The sequence below is a fragment of the Cryphonectria parasitica genome (assembly GCF_011745365.1).
Source record: "Cryphonectria parasitica EP155 unplaced genomic scaffold M406scaffold_9, whole genome shotgun sequence".
NCBI classification, from domain to species: Eukaryota; Fungi; Ascomycota; class Sordariomycetes; order Diaporthales; family Cryphonectriaceae; genus Cryphonectria; species Cryphonectria parasitica.
The window spans coordinates 1,813,649-1,835,228 of NW_024468917.1; the positions used below are offsets into that span (position 1 = coordinate 1,813,649).

Below are 21,580 nucleotides of genomic sequence, written 5' to 3' on the forward strand. Positions count from 1 at the left end.
ATGATAACTCTTGAGAGAAGAAGAAAGGAAGAGATAGAAACTTAATCACTGCCTAGGTGACGTCAGGCTTTGCAGGCCAGCACATACAGTACCATAGTAGGTACTCCAGGCGTGCCAGTTGGTGGTTTAAGGGTCTCGAGGGAGCATCCGGCGCTAGTGGACAAGTCGGGTGCCCCTGTAAATGAGAGACACCAGGCCCTGAAATCTAGTGACATCACGACTCAGGCTTTCTCGTCTTCGAACGTTACAAAACCCAAAATCGAGACCTGCCCACCGAAGGTCACCTCACGACCTGAGCCTGCGGCGTTAGTTCTTCATCTTTAACCCTCGTTTCAAACAACAGGACTACTTTTTCTGCATGATCCGCAGCATTATGGCCAGAAGTACCCGCGCAGCAGCCAGCACGGCACCAACAAGAACGATTCCACGGCGAGCAGTCCGAACAAAAGCCGAGGCGCAGTCGTCATCACCTCAGGTCAAAAACGAACCACAGGACGCACCAAGGACAACACCTCGCAAGCGCGCAGCACCCAGAGGAGCCGAGGATGAGACCCCCAAGAGACTCAAGACGGAGCCAGATGTGTCTCCATCGCCAGACGGCAAACACAGCGCCAGCAGGCAGAAGACGAAGACGAAGAAGGTGAAGAAGGAAACCTCGAGCGCCACCGACCTGAAGGACAGGAAGCTCAAGGCCTACGCCGCCTACGCCAACGCCTCGCCCTTCCCAGACTTTGCCCACCCCACACCCGAAGAGTGCAAGCTCGCGCACAGGATCCTGGCCTCGCTCCACGGCGAGCGCAAGCGCCCCGAGCAGGTAGTGGCACCCTCGGAGCGCGCCGGCTGTGGCGACTCGCCGTCTGTGCTGGATGCTCTGGTGCGTACGATCCTGTCGCAGAACACGAGCGACAAGAACAGCACCCGCGCCAAGCAGAGTATGGACAAGGCCTACGGGCGCAGCGACAAGTGGGAGGCCATTGTCGAGGGCGGGCGCGACAGGCTGCAGGAGGCGATTCGGTGTGGTGGGCTGAGCGCTGTCAAGAGTAAAGTCATCATTAGCATCCTGGAGCAGGTCCACGCGCGCTACGGGTGCTACAGCCTGGACCACCTGCACGATGCGACGAGCGAGGAGGCCATGACGGAGATGCTGAGTTTCCAGGGCGTGGGACCCAAGACGGCGAGCTGTGTATTACTGTTCTGTCTGCGTAGGGAGAGCTTTGCGGTCGACACACATGTGCACCGCATCACGGGTCTGCTGGGGTGGAGACCTGCCAAGGCGAGTCGCGATGAGACACATCAACACCTAGACGCGAGGATTCCGGACGAGGATAAGTTTGGGCTGCATATCCTGTTGGTGAACCATGGGAAAAAGTGTGAAGAATGTAAGGCAGGTGGGAAGAGTGTAGGCAATTGTGAGCTGAGAAAAGCTTTCAGGAAGAGCAAGTTGCAGGGGGAGGCTGGACAGGATGTGAAGAAGGAGGAGGAGGCCGCTGTCAAGGACGAGTATTCTGACTAAAAGGACGCGCTTTCTCGCTGTTCAAGCTGAAACAAGAACTCCTCGCTCACAGACCTGCTTCTTCCCTCTGCTTGGCATATAAAGAATCAATATCTTCTTCCCAGATCCATCTCATCCGACTCTGCAACCTCTCAACCACAATTGGCTCAGCCTCTTCAAAGGGCAAATCGATCAGATCGGGCGACTCGAATTCATATAGCGCGCCAGCCTGCCGGCTCGTCGTCACCACTCTCTGCGCCCTGGGCAACCGGATCCGCTGATACAGACCCATCCACGCTTCGAGAGGCGCCCTGCGCCCACCTGTCATCCATTCTGCCAGCGCCTTGGAGACGATGTACCCATCCTCGACGGCCTGCCCAGCCCCAGCACCCTGATGCGGCGTGGTGGCGTGGCATGCGTCGCCCACCAGCGCGACCTTGCCCTCGAGAAAATGCCACTGGGAGACCGGCTCGTGGTCGTTGATCCTCCACTTGGAAGGCCTGTCCGGCATCAGACGGATCACCCCCTGCACCGTCTCCTCGCAGTCCTTGAAGTCTTCCTCCAGCTCGCTCCGGTCGCACGTGCTGGTCCAGCTCTCCCGCAGGTCCGGGATCTCCTCCTCGCGCTTCGAGATGAAGGCGACAACGTTGAGAGACTTGGTCCTGCTGATGGGGAACACCAGGAAGTGTTTGTGGCGCGCGAGCCAGATCACCGCGTAGTTAATGTCTCCAGAAGACGACCGGCCAGGCCACGTGTCGTGGGGCAGCTGAGAGATGGGCACGACGCCGCGGTAGGCGATTTTGCCGCTGTACAGAGCCTTTCCTGTGATGAATTGCTTGCGGACTTCAGAATGGATGCCGTCGCTGCCGATGAGGAGGTCTGCCTCGGCGGTTGTCTCGTCTGCGAAGGTGATGAGGACGCCTTTCTCGCCTAAGTCCTGTATAGTTTACTTGTCCAGCGTCAGCCAGTGGGAGGACTTGCAAAACAGACCATAAGAGAATAAGTGGAAATAGAAGGACGAAAAGATCAGAATCCATTCTTGCAGAACAAACAGCACATACATACCTTGCAAGATGCAAATCTCTTCTTCGTGTGCAACTTCGCGACGCCTCTTTCCCTGATCTTTTCCAACAGGATCTCGAGAAACTCACTCCGTGCCATCGAGCTCGGCCGCACCGGATCGTCCTTGTTCACTGGAGTGTCCACATGCGTGATCCGCCTGCCATTATCCCACCTTACAAAAGTGAACCAGCTGTTATCTGGACGTCCCTGGATTGATCTCATGGCCTCGCCGACGCCAGGGATCTTGTGCATCAACTTCGCGGCATTGATGCCGATGCCGACACCCGCCCCAATCTCGCGGTACTCGGCGGCTTGTTCGTATACATCGATTGAGATGGTATGGGGATCAGGTTGGACGGTCCGGCAGAAGTGGTCGAGGAAGAGGGCGGTTGTGAGACCGCCTATGGCACCGCCCACGATGGCGATGCGGAAGGGAGCCTGTGAGGTGTTCATTGGTGGGGGGTTTCCGTTCATGTTGTTGATAGAGTAAATACTCAGACAAAATCTTTTTTATAGATAAAATGGTGTTCAAAATTCTTCACAAACTGTGGAATATATCTTCTTTCATAGTGGCAAAAGAATGTACACAATCTACATGTACGTCGCCACGGCGTTGATGGCGGATGGCATCATAGAGGCTTGGGAGGAGCCTCAACACTAACAAACTATTCATCAGCAAAGTACTACCCCACATGCGCCAGGCGATATCAGGCCGTAATGATTAGTTTCCGTTGCACGGCCGGAGACGCAACGCGGCAATGCTGACCGAGGAGCGTGCCCGACCCCAAGCATGTTAGGTTGACGTCGAGCCCTGAGACAGCTGCGTCACACAATATGAGGAGCTCTGGAAGCCGATCTCTCTTGACTGGCAGTGATAAATCAAAGAAAGGGGAAGCTTGCTGTAAGGATTATAGATGTCCAGTGGCGATGCACGTTACAAAGGTCTCCAGTCTTCAAACGTGTTGGATGAACTCCTTCTCACAGCCACTAAATCTACCAGACTCGTTGTTCACGCAGAAAGAAGTCCCACTGCCCAGAACTGATCGTGTGCTTCGAAGTATGCGTCCATCACTTCATTCTCATCGTTCTGGGCCAATATCTGATTACCGTTCAACGAGCTGCAGGGTGTTAACCCCATGATACTCCTCCAACGATCTCAACATTTCAGTCATTTGTTATTTAATTAATGTGTCAGCATACACTCAAGTTATTGCAATTATCCCAGAGTGACAGATCGACATCTCCTCACCCCGCCAAAAGGGAGTGATTCGGCAATCGGCAAGATGATCAAGACGATGCGTTGCAGGACGGCCAGAGTGGAGATGGCTGGGCTCTTGGAGATATGAGGAGTGTGTTCAGTCATTCGTCGATCCATCTATAGGGCTTACCTTTCGTGGCTGAGGGGCACACAAACCTTCTCCTCCTTTTTAAGACGCAATCACTGCCCTGCAGGTGGATTGAGGGGATCCTTCTCAAGTATCTCGAGTCTGCCCACCATCCTTCTCGGGTCATTTGAACATCCCCATTTCATATTGAGAAACGAAAAGAAAAGAAAAAACAAGCAAGCATTGAAAAATGGCGCCCTCTCTTCATCCACTTATTGACAATGGCCTCACCAAGGGCAACGCCAATTTCTCCGGCGGCAAACTCTACTGCAAATGCTCCAGCATCCCGGTGGAAGTCACCCTCTCCTCCAACGTCGCGCACAACCACGCCTGCGGGTGCAGCAAATGCTGGAAGCCCCAGGGTGCCCTCTTCAGCGTCGTGGGCGTCGTCCCGCGCGACAAGGTCAAAGTCACCGCCGGGCAGAACAAACTGCACATCGTAGACAAGAACGCGGTCATTCAGCGCCACGCCTGCCAGGTGTGCGGGGTGCACATGTTTGGCCGCATCGAGACCGACCACCTGTTCAAGGGGCTCGACTTTGTGCATGTCGAGCTGTCCAGGGAGACAGGATGGCAGGAGCCGCAGTTCGCAGCGTTTGTGAGCTCTATTATCGAGCAGGGGTTTGATCCCGACAAGATGGGCGAGGTGCGTGGTGCGCTGGAGAAGAAGGGACTGCCGACGTATGATGCGCTCTCGCCGCAGCTGATGGATCTTATTGCTACGTGGACGGCGAAAAAGGCGGGGAAGCTTTGATTGCTTACAGAGGAGAAAACATCTTGGATCAAGAGCGCGAGTTTGGTGAGCAGAGAAGGATGCTATCGAACGTTGAGAAGCGGAACCTCGGGTGGCTAGGAGTTCATTATCAATCATAACTAACACGCTTTGCCCGTCACCCATCTATCGTCTGCTAAAGTCACTTGCGTTTGCTGGCCAACGTCCATCCTCTCAGCACACAGAAGACAATTATCTCAGCAAATTCTCAAAGCCTCATGCCATTCTGAATCGAAGCTTCGGGTATATCGTGGAAGATGTGCTTCAACAGGAGTGGAGGACACAATTTTCTCGCCAAAGATCGTTGCATTACAACTGCTCATTTTCATCCAGTATGGATCAATTGAAATCGCTCGCTATCTATGCTTTATCGCAATGTGAAAGTATGCACCGCAAACTAAACCAATCTGTCACTTGATATACCACATCGCATAACTGCGAGTCGACATTATCTCCTCTGCATAAGTGACAACCAGAAGTCCAAATCACTCTGCGTAGTCTCCAGTTCCTCCTGTCGTCGTGAAGATGACTCTCGAAGTTCTTCATCCTCACTCCGCCTGCGGTCATCTTGCTCCTCCGCGATGATGGTTTGCGTCTCGACCGTTGCCGGCGGCGGTTCCGCACCACCTACGAGGGACATGAAAAAGCTGATATCTTCCTTCACGACAGACATGGTCTCTCGGTGGTTGTATGGCACTTGCCGTGGCCTCTCGAACATTGAAGCCTCAGCGTCCTCCACCGTTATAGTCTCTGCAGCTGGGACCGTCTCGTTAGATGGGTCGTCCTTGGAGGCGTAAATGTCATAGTCTGGATCTGTGTTATGAGATTCTCTCCCAACCATATCCCTTGGTTCCTCGGTGATCCACTCTGGAGAATATTCAAGTCGATTCGTATCTGGAAACTCCGGCGGTGTCGGTGGTCTCTGGGCCTCTGTTGGTACGGACTTTTCCTCCTTGTTCGGACTCGAAGGTCTGCTGTAATCTGGCGTCCATGGCCTTCGGATCGCATGGTCGGGATCAAGTCCGATATGCACGGTCACTCTCGAGTCATCCATGCTGGCGAGTCCTCTGCTCAGGTCGGGTTGGGTCCTCTGCAGTAGCTCACGCTGTCGAATTGGTCCCTGCCCGTAAAGCTGAGTCTCAGGAACAGTTGCAGGCTCAGGTTTGGATATCCCTCGTTGGTTGTATGATCGAAAAGTCTCGTCGAACTCGCGTGTCATTCTCCACGAATTTGTATGCGCCTTCTTAGGTGGCTTGGGCCCCATGTACATAGATCGTGGCGGTGTCAAGTTTCGGGTCTGTAATGCCTGTTGAGAGATCGCAGGGGCAGCGGTGTTGAAACGACGTGGCGCTGGTCCTGCGTCTCGCCGCCTAGATGGTGCAGTTGTGGGTGGCGGCCGAGACTGCGGCATGAGGTTCAGCGGTACCGAGATCTCCATAGTGAATGTTGATGGCTATGAAAATCAAATATGCGTTGACATGAACGCCTCCTTCCTTCACGGATGGCATCCATCCGGTCTCACGGCGCATGAGGAGCCTGGGGTTGTTTATATGTCTCCGCCATCTTTGATGCGAAGGACAAGGGTGGAGCTGTCAGTTCTTTTTCTGTTCATCCCATCCTCTACGAGGAACAACGTCGTTTGCGCCTGTGAGGAAAGAGTACTGGAAACACACACCCTCTTTCTGTGTGTATGTGTATTGTGTGTTGCAGAAAAGTGTTTTAGTGGGGTTACTGGGCCTCGCAGCCTCAGGAGCCGCCAATATGTTTCATACAATCGGACGAGTATCACCGAGAATCTTGGCCTAATCGCAATTTTTGCATTGGTTATTTTGAGTGATAGATTATCATTGCCTCGCGGACCAGAGCTCGGACGTAAGAAATGATGAAAATTGCGGCATGGGACTCTTGAAATCTGTACGTTTCATTGTAATGGCACATCTAATCTGGCCGCGCTTATACATACCTGAGCCTAATATAGTAATCCAAATTGACTCAATAATACTCTCGTCTATCGTCAGGCCATATGTCATACACCGTAGCACTGAATAGTCCGAGGCAGGCTCACAGCGTCGGACCTGCGTACAATTCTAATGAAGCCCAATTTGCCTTTAGTATGTTCCGACGACGAAAAGGATTGAAGACGACTCTCCAGCTGCCATTTGAACCACACTGTGGGCCTCTTATCTTTTTGCCTCTTGTTTTACATCAGCCTGTTTCGCCTCAAGTCAGGACGAGCCCACTGTGCCGGCCAGACATGAAAATGTTCAAATGAAACGTACAGCGCTGACGAAACTTCTTGTTCATCTGGTTTCTTCTCGATTTGAAGGAGAAAACATGCGCCAGAAATGCTTCACGGCTGGTTTGGGGCGCCATCGCGAGCAGACCGACGACTATTCAACGTCAGTCAAGAATCATATCGGGCCCTTGGTCATACTGGTAATTATACGCTTTGAATATTGACAAGTCAGATTTTACTTTGAGATATTCGTGTGTCTGAGCTCCCGTCATTCGGGCTCCGTTAGGCTTCGAAGTGCTTGACTCCCCCTCACCAGCATACCCACCAGGGGAGCGACATGCATTACCCCTTTGCATACCTAGACCCATCGGGTGATGGGGCGCACATCGCTGTGTATCAGTTTGGAAGCAATCTCAATATAAATATTGGTAAGACCCAGGATGATTGGGAATATGAGAAATTGTGTTAAGCCATAGAAATGGAACGAGTGGTATTTTTGTGTCTGTCAAGGACAAGGACCAATTCTCATCAGTAGCATCTCAACCAATTCATACATACACAACAGCCTATGAGTATTGCAGACACGTAATAGAAAACAGGCAGATCTTCATAGTTGTTTGCTGCTCAGAGAACGAAGCATCGTGCTCTACATTCTCCTCCAGGATCAGGGTCCTATAGGACATCCATCACACGACATATTGGTCAAGGAGTACACGGGTGAGCCATAAACAGGATCCTGCCACTCGCAAAACCAACCTTCTCCCGGTATGCAGGTCATATGTACATTCTCTGACTTGGCTGCGCATGAGGCTGGGAGGGCTGGTACCACGCAGCTCCGGGGAGGAAGAAAGCCCATGCCCTTGTTTGCAGACTGAGTAAGAAGTAAATTAAGTCAGCTGTCACTGCCTAGAAGGAACATCGGGTTAGCCGAAGCCAGCCTGCGGCGTACCTTTGCTATACCCATCTGCGGATGCGCAGTGGCGAGCTGGAGGAGGCTGGAGCAGATTGCCGCTTGGAGGGCGTGTATGAAATGCATGCTTCTTTGTTGATGTCGTCTAGGCAGGTAGGGACGAGGGCTGATTTCTATGCGTCGAGGACGCCAAACTCACGACAGTGTATGAGAGACGTGGAGCACGAAGACTTGTATACTGATTCTTCTCATGTGGCAGATAGTTGTTTATATAAAAGTTTTCTCCTGTCAGCCATCTCTAGCCTGGAAAGATTGCTTATATCATAACAAGTAGTCTACCTAGCCGATGTTCACACAGTCGTGAAACTGAAACTCGGCATGTTATTGGCGATGCAACGATCATGTTCAAATCCTCGGCCTGTCCGAGAGTACAGATTTCACTTTGCAACCAAGGCTTTCACAGCAGAGCCTCTGCACATCGCCTCGAATGTATCACGTGTCGACCATCTCCCTGTTCGCCTCTATGCAAACCTCATTTATCTTCCAGCCAATGAACTGGGTTAATGAGGCTGAGTCCATATTCACAATCCTAGTGTAGTGAAAGGTACCATGTTTTGATGTAGTACAAAGCTCGGTTAGGTGAAGTTGGTCCGTATTCCATGCCCAGGTGGTCATGCAAGGTTCCGGGCCAGTCTTTTTCCCCAGGATCAGCTCGCACGAGGATCCGATTGAGACATTTACATATACATATATCCATCTGCTGAGACTAGGTGAGCAAGATCCTGCAAGTCGAAATTGACATTCAAGCTTTGAGCAATACCTCTCTTCCAGTGAGGCGCTTGACAAAGTCATTTCTTGCTTATATGAGCCTTGGTGAATAGACTCCAACTTCGAGCAAATATCTTGTCTTGGGAGCGTGCTTTGGTCATGCCACCTCATTCTGTAGAGCACCGTCTGAGCTTGGTCATTCTTGACGAGGTTACAATGTCGATGGCCACAATGTCTGTCAAATAGAACTTGTGACTATTCTTGTGCAGCAAGATCGGCCGAGCCGATGAGATGATATATCTGTTGCTCTGGCAAATTTCTTGAGCTACATATTTCCTCGGAGTGGAGGACGACAAGTCTCTCTAGTTGCACTTCGCCACTATTACTTTGGCGAACAATTCTGGTTGTAAATGGGTACATTCTACGGTGATACCAAGGCAACAGCCCATAATGATATCACACTGAAGCCAAATACGAGTCCTACTCTTGGAAGATCGAATCCATTGATGTAGGACCATTTCGGCTCACTCAAAATGTGGAGAAATTGACAATGACAAGCAGACAGGTGGTTATGCGTACCCCAAAGGATAATCGGAAGCTTTTCATTCCAAATGCTTCCTTGTTTACCTCGACGTACAAATAGGGAGCGAGCTATGTACTGATATGCTAATGGCTCATAGCAATCGGTTGTAAGAACTGGGATAATATTGACAGGTACGAAGTTGATAGCCGACACTTCAAGGGTTCATGACCATGTAGGTCCTTTTCGACACCACTTTTGGTTCAGGTACTGAGCCCTCTTGGCTTACGGGATGCCACCGAAGCCACCGGAGCCGAGGCCGCCAGCGCCGCCGGGGCCAGAGTCACCGCCGCTGACAGCAACGCCACCGCCGGAGGTCAACTCGAAGGAGTAGGTAGGAGCTGCAGAGTAAAGTCCAATGTCAGTCCACGGCACATTGATGGGTGAGATAGAGAGATTTCAAAAAAAAAAAAAAAAAATTTAAAAGGGAAGATAGAAGAAGCTTACTGTACGAAGCGGTGGTGTTGATGCCAACCAGGATCCAAGTGAAGAGACCCTCGCTCAGATCACCGTCGTCGCTGAAGTAGACGTAGTTGAAGACAGGGTCAGAAGTGGTATCCTCGGTCTCCTGCTCACCAAAGACACGGTCGTCAGCATTGGTGGTGATGGGGTTGGTGTTGGTGTTGTAGGGGCTGGTGGCTTCGACAAGGTCGATCAGAGACTGGTCCCAGAAGAACTGTCCGATGTGGGAGACGCTGCCGCCAGTGATGGTGCCGTTGGCGAGCTCGGTGGCGTTCTCGTGGAGCACAATGTGGATGTGGTTGGTGCGACCAGAGTAGTGTCCGGGGAACAGAGTGGTGAACTGGACGACACCGTCGTCGTCGGCCTGCTGGATACCGCGGAGGAAGGTGGTGTTCAGGTTGGAGGCGTCATCCGCGTTACCGTTGCCGTTCTCCTGGACACCTGCATGTGTGGACAAGTTGAGTCAGCTTAGGTTTTGCTGAATACTTCTCCAAATTGAAAATGTATTGAGACCTTACCGGCATAGACACCAGTGGCGTTGGCGTTCCAGACATCAGCCCAGACGCCGGAGAGAGGTTCACAGGTGGACACGTCGATGAACTGGTAGTCCGAGACAATAGTGACGCCCTCTTGGCCATCGGTCACGTCGGAGCGGACGTACTCGCCCAAGACGTAGAATGGGCCAACCTCGCCCTCAGGGTTGAGCACGGTGCAGGTGTCGTCAGCGAAGACGTACTGTTTAAGGACTCGTCAGCTTGAGATGATAATACATGACTCATGGTTTTATCTTGGTAGGCAAAGTTACACACAGTCTCGTCGCTGATGGCAGTGGTGGCATTAAGGTCACCCTCGTGGTCAGTGTCCAGAACCGTAGTGGTGTTACGCTTCATGATGGGGGCTGCAAGAAAGAGAATTACAATTTTAGCGTATAATCACATATAGGGACAGACTCAGACAAGCCTAGGCCATAATAGAATAGAAGTAATCACGGGAGGGCATGACTGACAGTCCTTGGCAATGTTCCTCGCCATGCGGTGCTTCTCCATGGTGGCCTTGCGACGCTCGATGGCACGGGCAGTGTGGCCGCGAGCCTCAAGCTTGGCAGCGCAGTTCTCGAGGGCACGCTTGTTGGAGATGTGAGCGCTGCGGCTCTCGACGGCATGGCGGTGCTCCTCCTCCTCATGGCCCGGGTGGGCAGCAGCAAGAGCCGCGAGGCCCAGGATAATGGTCTGGGTGAAGATCATGATGCCTTTGTAAGCGAGGACTTGTGAAAAGCAAAGTAAAGAGCGAAATTTCAGGTTTCTGGCCGCTGGGAGAGATTGTGTGTTTGGCTTCGGCTTGATGCTGAATGTTTTCCTTTTCGACAACCTGATCTTCTTCAAGGAAACCAGTCTTCTTATATACCCGAGAGAGTGTGTATAGTGCTATAGTACTTGGCACTTAAGTCATTTACATACAATATGGCGATGTCCTGCACGATTCAAGAGCATCATTTTCCCCTTCATGACGTTGTCCGTTTGTCCTGCACTTGCGAATACTGTCCGGCTCTTCGCAGTGCCCACTTCCCGCTGCAAGATGAAAGGACCTGGGTCTTCTCGCACGCACATGCAACAAGAATGGCGTTGTACACGGCGAGGCGAGGAACAGACGGTGTTCCTCTCCTCTTGCGTGGGTTGATCTCTTGCCGAAATGGTTCCTGGACGGGGCCGTCTCTTCTCACAACGTGGACGTGTCGACATATCGACGAAGTTCAAAAGCAGCAGGTCGTCTGGCGCAACATTACCGGTCAAATAGTAATGTGGGCTCCTTGATTGGTTGCGAACCCTGGTGCGCCCGGGACTTGTTGGCGGATGTGGTTGAAACGCAGCCTTGGCTGCAGCATGGAGTCGCACTAGAGGAGTGCATCTTACGCGTCACCAGAACAGGGCCCATATTAAACCGGGGTTAAGCTTAAGACAAACGTTGGACGGCTGGTCCAGCTCCAGAGCGTGTATCTTGGCTGAGCAGTGGGGCCACGCCGCGATGTGACCTCCGGTAGGTGGAATCAGTTGTCGTTTAGACGGGACGTCTATCGTGGGATCGCGACCTGATTTTCAAAGAAAAAGGCAACCTCTTTTAGGGTCCGGCCTCCTTTCGCAGAGCCGTGCATGATCAACGTCCCCGAATACCATACACGCACATGTGAATCCTTTCCTAAAGGGGCTGAGGTAGAGAGCCAAGTAAGTATGTACGTACCGGCACTTTCGCATTTGCATGTAATTACAGTAATACCTCTCGATGTGCGCGGCCAGGCCTTCAGATAAAGTATCATATCCAGATACGTCCCGATGATCACACCATAGAAACACAACTTACTGATGTGTACATAAAGTGTGTGAAGAACTCAGCCTCACCTGATTATAATGCGTCGTCATACTTAACTCCACGCCCTGCGTAACGGGTTCTGTTCAAGATTCAGGGCGGCGCCTGGCTGGCTGAGGAGGATGAGTACGAGGAACCACGGATTGCAGATCCCTTTGACAGGTTGACGCGTCTCTCATCAAAGCAGGTGCAAGTACAAACGGTGAACGTGCTTCCGCGCGGCAATGTAACTCATCACACTCATTACAAGCCTCCCGCCGCCAAGACCTGAGTGAAAGGTCCGTTTGGAAGGGAAGGGGAATGTCGCCTCTCTAGATATTGCTTTTTCCGGAAAGTGTGGATGAAACGACCGCGCAGGGTGGTCGGGAAGTGGGCGGCCTTGGGTAGAAGTTCCCTGCACGGGGTGGGGGTTACATTTTACTTTTGATGTGCTCCAGGGGTCTTCGAAAGGAGGGAGTGAGGGCCTCAGCTAGCTATAGAGGTTCATCTCAAGCGCGGGAGAGATCTAACTCTGAACATCATTACTCTAATCTTTTTCTTTTCTTTCCGCATCTTCTTCTTTTCTTCTTCCACAATAGACACTTGCCGCATGGCCCCAGGGGTAGGAACGGACATGGCCACAGCAGTCCCTGTCTTCACATGTTCAGCTACGCAGTCCTTGCTCGTGATTAACCTATAGGTGAACGTTGATTAATATTATGCATGTTCCATCCCAATCAAGACCATGTTGGTAAGTACGTAGGAACCGATCCAACATTATTTATACGTGTTCCTCCCTAACAAGGGAGCTTATGCCTACTTCATTATGAGCAAAGCCATTGAGAGTAAGTAACTTGTACATGGTAGTATTCAAGGCTTCATCTCACGGCACTAGCTGCTGCAAAAGGTCAACGGCGTCGGTCACATCTTTTGTGGTCCGTGAAGAGAATATCTGAGGCTAAAAGTCTCGGAGTAATTCGATGCCCGTTACCTACCTAATAGAGTGTTGACGAAATTGGATGATCGCCTTGCTCAAGTGTTTTTCCAAGAACACCTCGTAAAGAAGAAGAAAAAAAAAATTTGGATTTCTATTTATGATCTCTGAATCTAATTTACTTGCTCCCTCACCCTAATCCAGGAATTGCAGAACTGTGATGTCTATCATGTGCAATTCAAGTACAAAGTGTTTTACAAAATACTCGTTTCCTATTCTAACAGCTCATGTCTGTCCGTGATGCATTCTTCTTTGTAAATACAAATGTCTGCTTGAGAGACAAATAAATGGATGGGTTTGGCCTGAGGAGCGATACTACCATCGGATCAGGCTGTAGAAACGCATGCTGGTCCCCGCCCTGCTCTGTACCACGATGACCTCGGGATGTGGGTGTGGATCTCACTTAGTTCTATTATTACGACTATGCATGTGTTTACTGTTGTAACAATATGCCAGTCTCTATTATTGTTGTCTTTATCAAATCATGCACGAGCGTAACCGCTCAAGTAACCCAAGGCTGTAGTTATCCTTGGCCCTCAACACCCCTAAACCAAGAAGACCATAACACCGGCGCTCTAAACAAAGAAGCATCTTCGCATCTCGTCTGAGTACTCTACCCAGTTTTTTTTTTTTAAATAAGGTATCAAAAGTACCATCTGCTACACCATCAAGGACCTAGCCCAAGGGCGTGAGACCTCCCCTAAACGGCCTCGGTGCGCCGGCCACCTTGTCGTCATCCACCCGCCACACCCCCTTCGTCTTGTCGTCGTCGAGCTGCCAGCTGGTTCCCTCGGCCAGCTGGTGAAAAATCGCGTGCTCCTCGCCCCTGCAGCTCCTGAAGAGCAGCGGCTCGAAGCTCGTCCCCGTCCTCCTCTCCTCCGCCCGCATGCGCCTCTGGGCCTGCTCCAGCTTCGACTTCTCCGCCACCACGTCGCGGAACTCGCCACGGTCCAGCGCGTCCACGACCCCAGCCCAGGCCCTCCTGGACTCCCACGGGTCTTGTTTCTCGATGGGAGCGACGTGCATGGGCGCAGGCCTGTTCTCGACGGCGTCGACGTCGTACTTCTCCAGCACCTCGCCCGTCCTGCTGTCCTTGACCGTCCACCCTTCGCTCCAGCAGCCCTCAACCTCGTAGATGGGCGTCTTCTTCGGGTCGTCCTTGCGGTACATCCTCGCCTGGAAGGAGTTCTTCTTGCCCCTGAACACGCCCGCCCCGCTGAAGGTCATCTCGCTCACGTAGCCCGAGCTGGAGACAATGGTGTAGGTGCCCAGCACTTCTGGGTACAGCCGCCCGGAGAGGAAGCCCCGGACCTTGACGTCAGGCAGGGGGATCAGGTACTTCTCGTCGTCGTACCTGTCGATGGAGAGGATGGCGTGTCCAACCTGCTTGATGTCCACGCTGGAGCTAAAGGTCATCTCCACACGGGCGTAGCCGTCGGCTCGGATCCCATTCTCGTCGTCGATGATCGCCATGGCCGTGATGGGAGGGTGATGGCTGACCTGTTCTGCTACCAGCCGTGTCGAGGCCAGTTTGCCGCTGCTGTTCATTCCCAGGCCCAACCCTGCTGCATTATTGATCTCTCCTTTCTTGTTGGTCTTGGTCTTGGCCTTGCTTTTGTCCTCCTTGGGCTTATTGGCGGTGGAGGGCTGTACCTGGGTCCACGACGCCATGAACAGCTCGCCGAGGAAAGCGTTCAGGGGCTTCTTAATGCTCACGGTGGGCGAGCCTGCCACGTAGAACTGGCTGCGCATGGCGATGAGAATCATGCGCAGCACGAGCAGGCCGCGCCTGGCCGGGTCGGGCTCAAGCGCCGGCGCAGCAAATACGCCTGGCCTTTGAGACCAGCAGTGGCCCACCTCGACGACGGACGAGGGCGCCAGAAAGAAGGGCGGCGCAGTGACGTTGCTCAGATCTCCAGATACAGAAGATAAGAACTGCGTGTAGCGCCGGTTAGTCAAAGTTGGAAGGGTCCAGATAAGACCAATTTCTCTCTCTTCTTGTCCCTCCGCCTCTAAGGTAGAATATTTGATCTAGCTGACACTTACCCTGACCAGATCTCGGAACCGTGAAGTCATGGACGCTTTGCTGGAGCTGCAAGTGTCCATGCTTCGCCCCATCTCAAATGAAGGGCCGCTCATGTTGTTGTGTCGTGGGCTGAAAGGCCCTGTGGGAGAGGGCAGAGCGCTGACTTCGATACTCATCTTGACGGATGAGGAACAGGTCGTCGATGCTGTCTATACTTCAAATGTTGTATGAATGTCGCTCAGAGGATTATGTCTTTTGCACTTGTGTGTTCGCGATGCTAGTTCGGCAACGATAAGAGGACTTCATCCGCACATATAACACATGCAAGATAAGGTTATCAGACTGCTTAGATGGGATGAATGACCTGGATTCTCCAAGAGGGGAAGAAGAAGAAAAGGAGAAAACAGCCAGCAGAAAGGAGAGGCTACATCTGTGGATTTAAACGACAATACTGAATCAAGTTGGCGACAAGGTAAGGAGGGGGGTCCCTGAGAACACAAGGCGTTTCAAATATGTCCCATCGTCGTCCCTGGCGTGCGCCGCAGCCAAGTCACCCCCCAAACATTGATCAACTCTGGCCCCATGTGGACCACCACATAATGTAAGTATGCAGATCCGGATCCGGTGAGTGGCTTGTGAGTGGTAAACGCGGGTTGAACGTACAGCGGAAGCCAGCGCATCCGATGTGTATAGTCAAAGTCAATTTCTTTTCTTAGGGCCCAAGCAACGTTCCCTTGTCGCTTAGCTTAGCCGTCTGCTGTGACTAAGTGAAGAGAACCCGCTGACCGCTGGTTCTGGGCCACTATCAATTACACTTTAAGATAATTATTTAAAGACTACTATAGTGCTAATCCCCCACGACGCATAGGACTGACTGCCGTGCTTTGCTGTGGATATTTTTGGATACATCACTAGACAGACCAATACTTCCACGAGACACTGACGAAATTGCTCACACTAATGCATGACTGGTACCATAGTAGTAGATAGCTGGCTGGCTCTTGGTAGGTCAATCAGCCCAACATTTGTACCCATACTCTGGTAGGCGCATTTGGCTCTGGCCAATGCCAGCTGCCGGTAGCAAGGTAGCAGGCATTGACTGACATGTGAAAGTGGTCATGTGCTGCAGAGTGCTGCTAAGATATGCGCAGGCAAGTCATTCATTCATTCAGCGTTTCTTGGGAAACCTTTTCATCATCGTCGCCCTATGACACCCATCAGCGAGTGGGCCAGCCAGCACCACCGCCGAGCCGGCGCCCCAGTCCTCGCCCTCCGCCCTCGTCACACCCCAGAGCTCAGTGATGTTGAGATCCTGCACGTCGACGTCCTCGAAGCCTAATCGCTTGTAGAGAGCATAACCCTTTGGGGATGCATCCAGCCAGTGCATCTTGCCTTCCCTGTCGGCGAGCTCATTACCCCAGTTGAGCAGGGCGGTTCCGGCCCCGAGGCGCTGGCGTCCAGTCCTGCAGGCGAGGATGTCCAGGTCTGGCAATAGGAGAGGGCACGTGTTATGTTAGTACTTATCTCTAGTGTTCATGGGTTGGGTGGTTGGTTTCGTTTCTCTCTCATCATTATCATCATCTTCTTCATTATCATCTCTCTCTCTCTCTCTCTCTCTCTCTCTCCCCGCGCCCGGATCGGTTACTCACGCAGGAGCGGGTCCCCCTTCAAATGCTTCCTCCGCAGCCGCTGCAGGTCCCCGATGAAGGCCGTGTAAACGCCCACATTCACACCTTCGCCCAGCATCTCAGAAGTGTACTCCTTGACGACGTTCCACTTCTCCTCCGGGAGCGGCTCCTTGATCAGCTCCCACTTGGCAAAAGCAACAATCTCTGGGTTGGGGTTGGCGGCCCCCTCCCCGTCTTCGGGATGATGCAGCTCAGCCAGCATGACAATGTTCTCGGCGGCTGGTGAGGATGTTGTTGTTGTTGTTGCTGCTGCTCCTGTAGCCGAGGCGGGCTTCTCGTCTTTGTTGCTGTTAATATCGTATGGCAGGGTGAAGAGGTCCTTGCAGAATTGAGACCGCGCGCTGTCTGTGACGCCGCCCGGGTACATCAGACGGTCCATGACATCGGGACCAAACGCGTCGAAATGGATCGAGGCGAGGTCTTGCGCGTCGGCCGGCGTTGCTCTCCGGACGGTGATGCGCGGTTTCTGGGACGCGGTTGTGTTTTCTGTCGTCGATGCCATGGCTGAGGAAGTGAATCAGTGAGCCCTGACTGCAAATTAATAAATGGACTGCTGGACAAGCAGAATGACAAGGAGAAGCATTAATAGATCACAAGTTGAGAACGCTGTTTTCATTTATTGATATATTCTCGCAGTAAATCTCGCAAAATGTCGGAAACCACCCCGTCAGAGAGGCCATCGTGGTTCCCAAAGAATAATGTTGCCTAGTCGAGCTAAGGAAGCCACGCACGCAAGAAACGGTGTGACTCACTTGAACAGACGCACAGTAAGCCTACCCCGCGCAGGGACAGGCCATTTGAACTGTTTAGGTAGGGCTCACCTAAGAGCCCTCCTCTTCTAGGCTCTAGGGAAGCCCCTGTATTTTGAGGTTCTAGGGGCAAGGACGGAGGGGGCAGGCACGCTAGTGCCCTGTAAGCTCACTAGTACTAAGTCCTCGTTCGAGTAAATGGCGTGCTCTGCTGACCACAGGAAATGACCTCCACACATCACCAGCACGGAAGAATCATCTCATAAGTGGCTCACATAATCATTTACAAAATCGATCTTGCAGTATCAAGCAGTAAAAATTATATATACATTGAATGTTAACCAATTCCCACCACAGCCTGGTCTCAACACGCCTACAACTTCACCTTAACCCCCCCCCCCCTTTTTCTTTCCTCTTCCTCCTCTCAAGCTCCTCAGAAAGCCGGGTTCGCGTTCGTCAGCAGCTGCACAAAGTACGCCTCGAACCAAGTTCCGGCCTCAGGCGCCGGCTGCAGCGCATCCGAGTACCCGCAGTGGTAGTCATAGCGCGGCGAGCTGGTGTTGCTGGTGCCGTCGCTCTCGCCACCAGGCTTCACCCACACGAAGGCGTCCTCGATGTCGAGCCCCGTGTCCGTTGTGGGCCGCGTGCCGAATCCCGTGCCGATCACGTTGCACCAGTCACCCCAGGCCTCCTGCTCTGTCGGCTGGACGCCCGAGCGGGACTGTTCGGTGATGAAGTACGCGTCGAAGCCTTGTTCTTGGAGGAGTGGGGAGAGGGCGGTTACGTAGAGGTACTCGTCGTAGTTGGAGTCGCCCGAGGTGTACTGCAGTAGAGGTCATCTGTGTGAGTATATTGAAGAGGAATAAAGGCATGGCTTCTCTCTCTCTCTCTCTCTCTCTCTCTCTTCAACTCTCTTCTTCGTTACTGAGAAAGGTTTTTCATTCACGTACCGAAGGGGCAGATGCCAAGTTCCACCCGTTGTAGTTGGCCACGTTGGTGGCGAGCCCACGGATGGCCGCAGCCTGGGACGCGTTGGCATAAACCTGGCCAAAGAGCTCAGCAGCAGGGCCGATGTTTGCACTCCAGCCCTATTTCCATACCAAAAGATGAAGAAAAAAAACATCGTTAGCAATCCGAAAAGATGTAGTGCATAATGATGAAGATGATGAACAAAAGAGGAGGGAACTGGACACTCACAAGCCAGCCGGCATGACCAGCATCAATGTACATGGCCACATTGGGCAGGTTGAGCTGGATGAGAGCATAGTTGATGCACTCATAGTAGGCGCTCTGGGCCGCGGCGCACTCGGCCACGGCGAGGTTGGTCACCATGTTGGCCAGCGAGTCGGGCTCGATGACGAGGATGGTGCGGATGTCCGCGTACTCCTCGATGACGGCCTTGATGCTGTCGATGTATTCGTAGTCTGGTAATTACTCCTTGTTAGGCCACGGAGGGATGGGCATGCCAAACACAAGAGAGGGGCAGGCTTACAATACTCAACACCATTGTCGGCAATAGTGTACTCGCCGTTTGAGGCCGCAGCAGCACAGTCACGGTCAGGAAGATCGTATACCACAAAGAGACCAGCATATGGAGGGTCGGCGCCGGCCTCGTTGGCAGCCCGGATGTCATCGAGCGTCTCGACCATGAGGGTATCGACCTTGGCAGCTTGGTCCCTGCATGTCGCAGCCATTTGCCTTTATTAGCCCCCCAGATTCCCCCTTTTTTTTTTTCCTTCTATTCTTTCTATCTCCCATGAACCCGAGGGTTAGGAAGTGTTGGCTAATTACTTACAGCCACTGGAAAGTTGGCACCTTTGCCACAGCAGATGCCTGCGTCGCCTGTGTTCCAGTCAAGCTGGGAATGGCCGAAGCAGAGATCTCAGATGCGTAGTAAGCCTGATGGAATGAGGGTGTTATCAACAGACTTTTTTCTCTTGCACTTGGATCACGAGTCTGTCTCGAGAACTTACATTAGCCCAGAGCTGTACGTCGGTGAAGGGGTTGCCCGAGTAGGAGGCGGTGCCGCTATAAAGACATGGTCATTAGCCATCTGTCTGAACCGCAGGGAAGTAAAGGACGCTCCATGATACTTACGTGCCAGTGCCCACCACTGCTGTCGTAGTCTTCGAGGAGGCAGTGGTAGTTGTCGCCTTGGTCGTGCTCGTGGACGAGACCGTCGACGCCGAGCTGACGCTTGATGAGCTCGAGGCCGAAGTTGCTGCCGTGGTGGTGGTCTGCAACAGTAGCCCTGCTTCAGCAACTTCATTCAAAATGTATCTCTTCCCCCCTTCTGCTTCCACAGAGCTCCAGGTGTGAGTTTTCTTACAGCTGTACCCGGGAGACACTGCGAGTAGTAGTCATTCTCGTAGCTACACACGCTTCCGCTGGCGCAGCATGTCGCCCCTGTCCATCCTGTACCACCGCATTGTGCGCTGTAGTAGCACTTCTCGTCAGCCTCTCACACCCTTTGATTGGCCCCTTCTTACAGGGCGCATCCTGAAGCGTTGTTTTGGACATACTATACGGCACCACAGCTCTGACGATCTTCAAGAACGGGAACGGCCAGCGCCGAAGACGTAATGGCAGCGGCGAGGAGAAACTTTTGAGCGGCCATGGTTAGAGTTTCGATACTTTCGCGCTGTATCTGTGGCGAGAGCAAGTCTGTAGACGGCAATAAGAGACCTTCTCTTCCTCTTCTCGCTCACACACTTTTTCTATGGCATCGGGGAACGAGGCGATCAGCCTTGCCCTTTTAATAACCACGAGATAGGAACCACGCCAAGCCATTTCTCAAAGCTCTCTCTCGGCACGGCGGCCCTCGAAGCCTCCTCTAATACCTAGCTGGCTGGCTCGAATGTCGAAACATCCATATCAAATCTTTGGTACTATAGGGTCGGTCTCTCACGGCCAGGAAATGCGGAGCCTGCCTGATTTCGGTGGCGCTCGACGGAGCAAGATGGGAATCTATGTGCCGGCGTCCCAAAAAGGTAAAATTCGGTGTGCCATAATGGTTTTTAGTTTTTTTTCTTTTTTTTTCTTTAGTACTGATGCCTCCACGTGTGCTTTGGAGTGGAACGTGGCTTGAACCTTTGCTGCTTTTCCTTCTTCGCGGTCTCGACGTTGAGAGGGAGACAGCGTGATGAGCTCTGGCGCTGAATATCCACCAACCACAGACGGCGGAGGTGGCTGAAAAGGGCAAGTCCATTGTATGACTTTTGCGGCTGACCAGTGCTGCAGAACACGTCTCGGAAGGCAGGCCTCCGTTCTGGTGGAGGATGAGGGCCCCATGGGAAGGATTTGAGGATTCCGTTGACCAGGAGGAACATCATGGGCTCCTTGAGATATGATTTTCTTTTCGCGCAATGATGGATGAGATTTTCCTGGATGAAATCTTTGGTCGCCAGAGGGGCCCAGAGACATAGGGGAGGGGAGAGGATGTAGTTTAAGTACTGCAAAAGACCTATACTTGTAGATTAGAGGGGTCTCCCAGGATCTTCGATCAATATTCTTGCTTCATACCATAGTAATATAAAATCACTTAGGAGTCTTATGGATGAGCAGGTCTCCGGTGTAAACTCGGCCTAGCGACCGAGACCGTGATGAGTGCTACGTAGTACTCTTTTGAGTAAGTCGACCTCTTAATTATTATTACCCGGGACCTTTAGGCGTTGCTCTCCTGTACCTTTCACGGGACTGCCACTCCGAAAGGCTAAATGAAACAGGGTTGCAGATAACATCACGTTATCACATTGCAGCAGGTGATCCCAAGTCCACACTGAAGAAGGATACAAGGCCTGTTCACCATTTGCTTTTCATGAGTTTTCAGAAAAGTTCATCTTGTATATGGCAGAGAATGGTGCTGTTTATGGCAACATAACGGCTTTGCATCTCTTTGATTATGGCAAGTAGATCCTAGAGCTTGCAAGGAACTAATACTGATTCAAACTAAACAAGTTGCCAGAAGTTGTCCAGGTGCTGGGGTTCTAAGGTTTCTGGTGGTTGGTTGAGCACTGCCGGCTTGGGTGGCAAAACATCACTGGGGGTCTGGGCCGCTCATCCTTCTCAATGGCTAGCTTCAGTCCAAGACGAAGAGAAGAATACGCGACGGGAGAA

General features: G+C 52.3%; 8 protein-coding genes across 8 annotated transcripts; 2 read left to right on the forward strand and 6 right to left on the reverse strand.

Moving 5' to 3' along the window:
- Window positions 1-646: 646 nt before the first annotated feature.
- Window positions 647-1,441, forward strand: M406DRAFT_222577 (DNA glycosylase; the record flags this gene model as incomplete). Its single annotated transcript, XM_040915622.1, has 1 exon — window positions 647-1,441. A coding segment is annotated over one exon (795 nt), but the record flags the coding sequence as incomplete, so codon positions are not given.
- A 118-nt stretch (window positions 1,442-1,559) lies between these two features.
- On the reverse strand, window positions 1,560-3,007 carry M406DRAFT_343072 (FAD/NAD(P)-binding domain-containing protein; the record flags this gene model as incomplete). Its single annotated transcript, XM_040921832.1, has 2 exons — window positions 1,560-2,422; window positions 2,554-3,007. The coding sequence occupies 2 exons, from the start codon at window positions 3,005-3,007 to the stop codon at window positions 1,560-1,562; spliced, it is 1,317 nt and encodes a 438-aa protein (XP_040771899.1).
- A 1,119-nt stretch (window positions 3,008-4,126) lies between these two features.
- On the forward strand, window positions 4,127-5,105 carry M406DRAFT_93765 (uncharacterized protein; the record flags this gene model as incomplete). The annotated part of the gene is made up of 1 exon (XM_040926257.1): window positions 4,127-5,105. The coding sequence occupies one exon, from the start codon at window positions 4,130-4,132 to the stop codon at window positions 4,691-4,693; it is 564 nt and encodes a 187-aa protein (XP_040771900.1). The 3' UTR covers window positions 4,694-5,105.
- Window positions 5,106-5,159: 54 nt separating this feature from the next.
- M406DRAFT_334542 (uncharacterized protein) lies at window positions 5,160-6,149 on the reverse strand (the record flags this gene model as incomplete). The annotated part of the gene is made up of 1 exon (XM_040920951.1): window positions 5,160-6,149. One exon carries the CDS (start codon window positions 6,147-6,149, stop codon window positions 5,160-5,162), a length of 990 nt encoding a protein of 329 aa, XP_040771901.1.
- A 3,048-nt stretch (window positions 6,150-9,197) lies between these two features.
- Window positions 9,198-10,914, reverse strand: M406DRAFT_296416 (aromatic compound dioxygenase; the record flags this gene model as incomplete). Its single annotated transcript, XM_040919248.1, has 5 exons — window positions 9,198-9,546; window positions 9,653-10,108; window positions 10,186-10,402; window positions 10,477-10,565; window positions 10,674-10,914. The coding sequence occupies 5 exons, from the start codon at window positions 10,909-10,911 to the stop codon at window positions 9,431-9,433; spliced, it is 1,116 nt and encodes a 371-aa protein (XP_040771902.1). The 3' UTR covers window positions 9,198-9,430.
- A 2,762-nt stretch (window positions 10,915-13,676) lies between these two features.
- On the reverse strand, window positions 13,677-15,203 carry M406DRAFT_343075 (Oxysterol-binding protein; the record flags this gene model as incomplete). The annotated part of the gene is made up of 3 exons (XM_040921833.1): window positions 13,677-14,541; window positions 14,665-14,936; window positions 15,048-15,203. 3 exons carry the CDS (start codon window positions 15,201-15,203, stop codon window positions 13,677-13,679), a joined length of 1,293 nt encoding a protein of 430 aa, XP_040771903.1.
- A 610-nt stretch (window positions 15,204-15,813) lies between these two features.
- On the reverse strand, window positions 15,814-17,271 carry M406DRAFT_358399 (uncharacterized protein). Its single transcript, XM_040923882.1, has 2 exons — window positions 16,677-17,271; window positions 15,814-16,512 (listed from the first exon to the last, which is right to left on the reverse strand). The coding sequence occupies exons 1-2, from the start codon at window positions 17,215-17,217 to the stop codon at window positions 16,196-16,198; spliced, it is 858 nt and encodes a 285-aa protein (XP_040771904.1). The 5' UTR covers window positions 17,218-17,271; the 3' UTR covers window positions 15,814-16,195.
- Window positions 17,272-17,897: 626 nt separating this feature from the next.
- M406DRAFT_343077 (family 6 glycoside hydrolase) lies at window positions 17,898-20,081 on the reverse strand (the record flags this gene model as incomplete). Its single annotated transcript, XM_040921834.1, has 9 exons — window positions 17,898-18,287; window positions 18,415-18,552; window positions 18,662-18,888; window positions 18,957-19,141; window positions 19,260-19,363; window positions 19,438-19,492; window positions 19,562-19,701; window positions 19,794-19,899; window positions 19,987-20,081. The coding sequence occupies 9 exons, from the start codon at window positions 20,079-20,081 to the stop codon at window positions 17,898-17,900; spliced, it is 1,440 nt and encodes a 479-aa protein (XP_040771905.1).
- Between the last annotated feature and the right edge of the window lie 1,499 nt (window positions 20,082-21,580).

Excerpts from the sequence above, each read along its gene's own strand:
- M406DRAFT_358399 (XM_040923882.1), bottom strand. The coding sequence starts at position 17,217 with ATGGCATCGACGACAGAAAACACAACCGCGTCCCAGAAACCGCGCATC. Across the intron at positions 16,513-16,676 it reads GAAGGGGGACCCGCTCCTGC|ACCTGGACATCCTCGCCTGC; the intron begins GTGAGTAACCGA and ends TCCTATTGCCAG.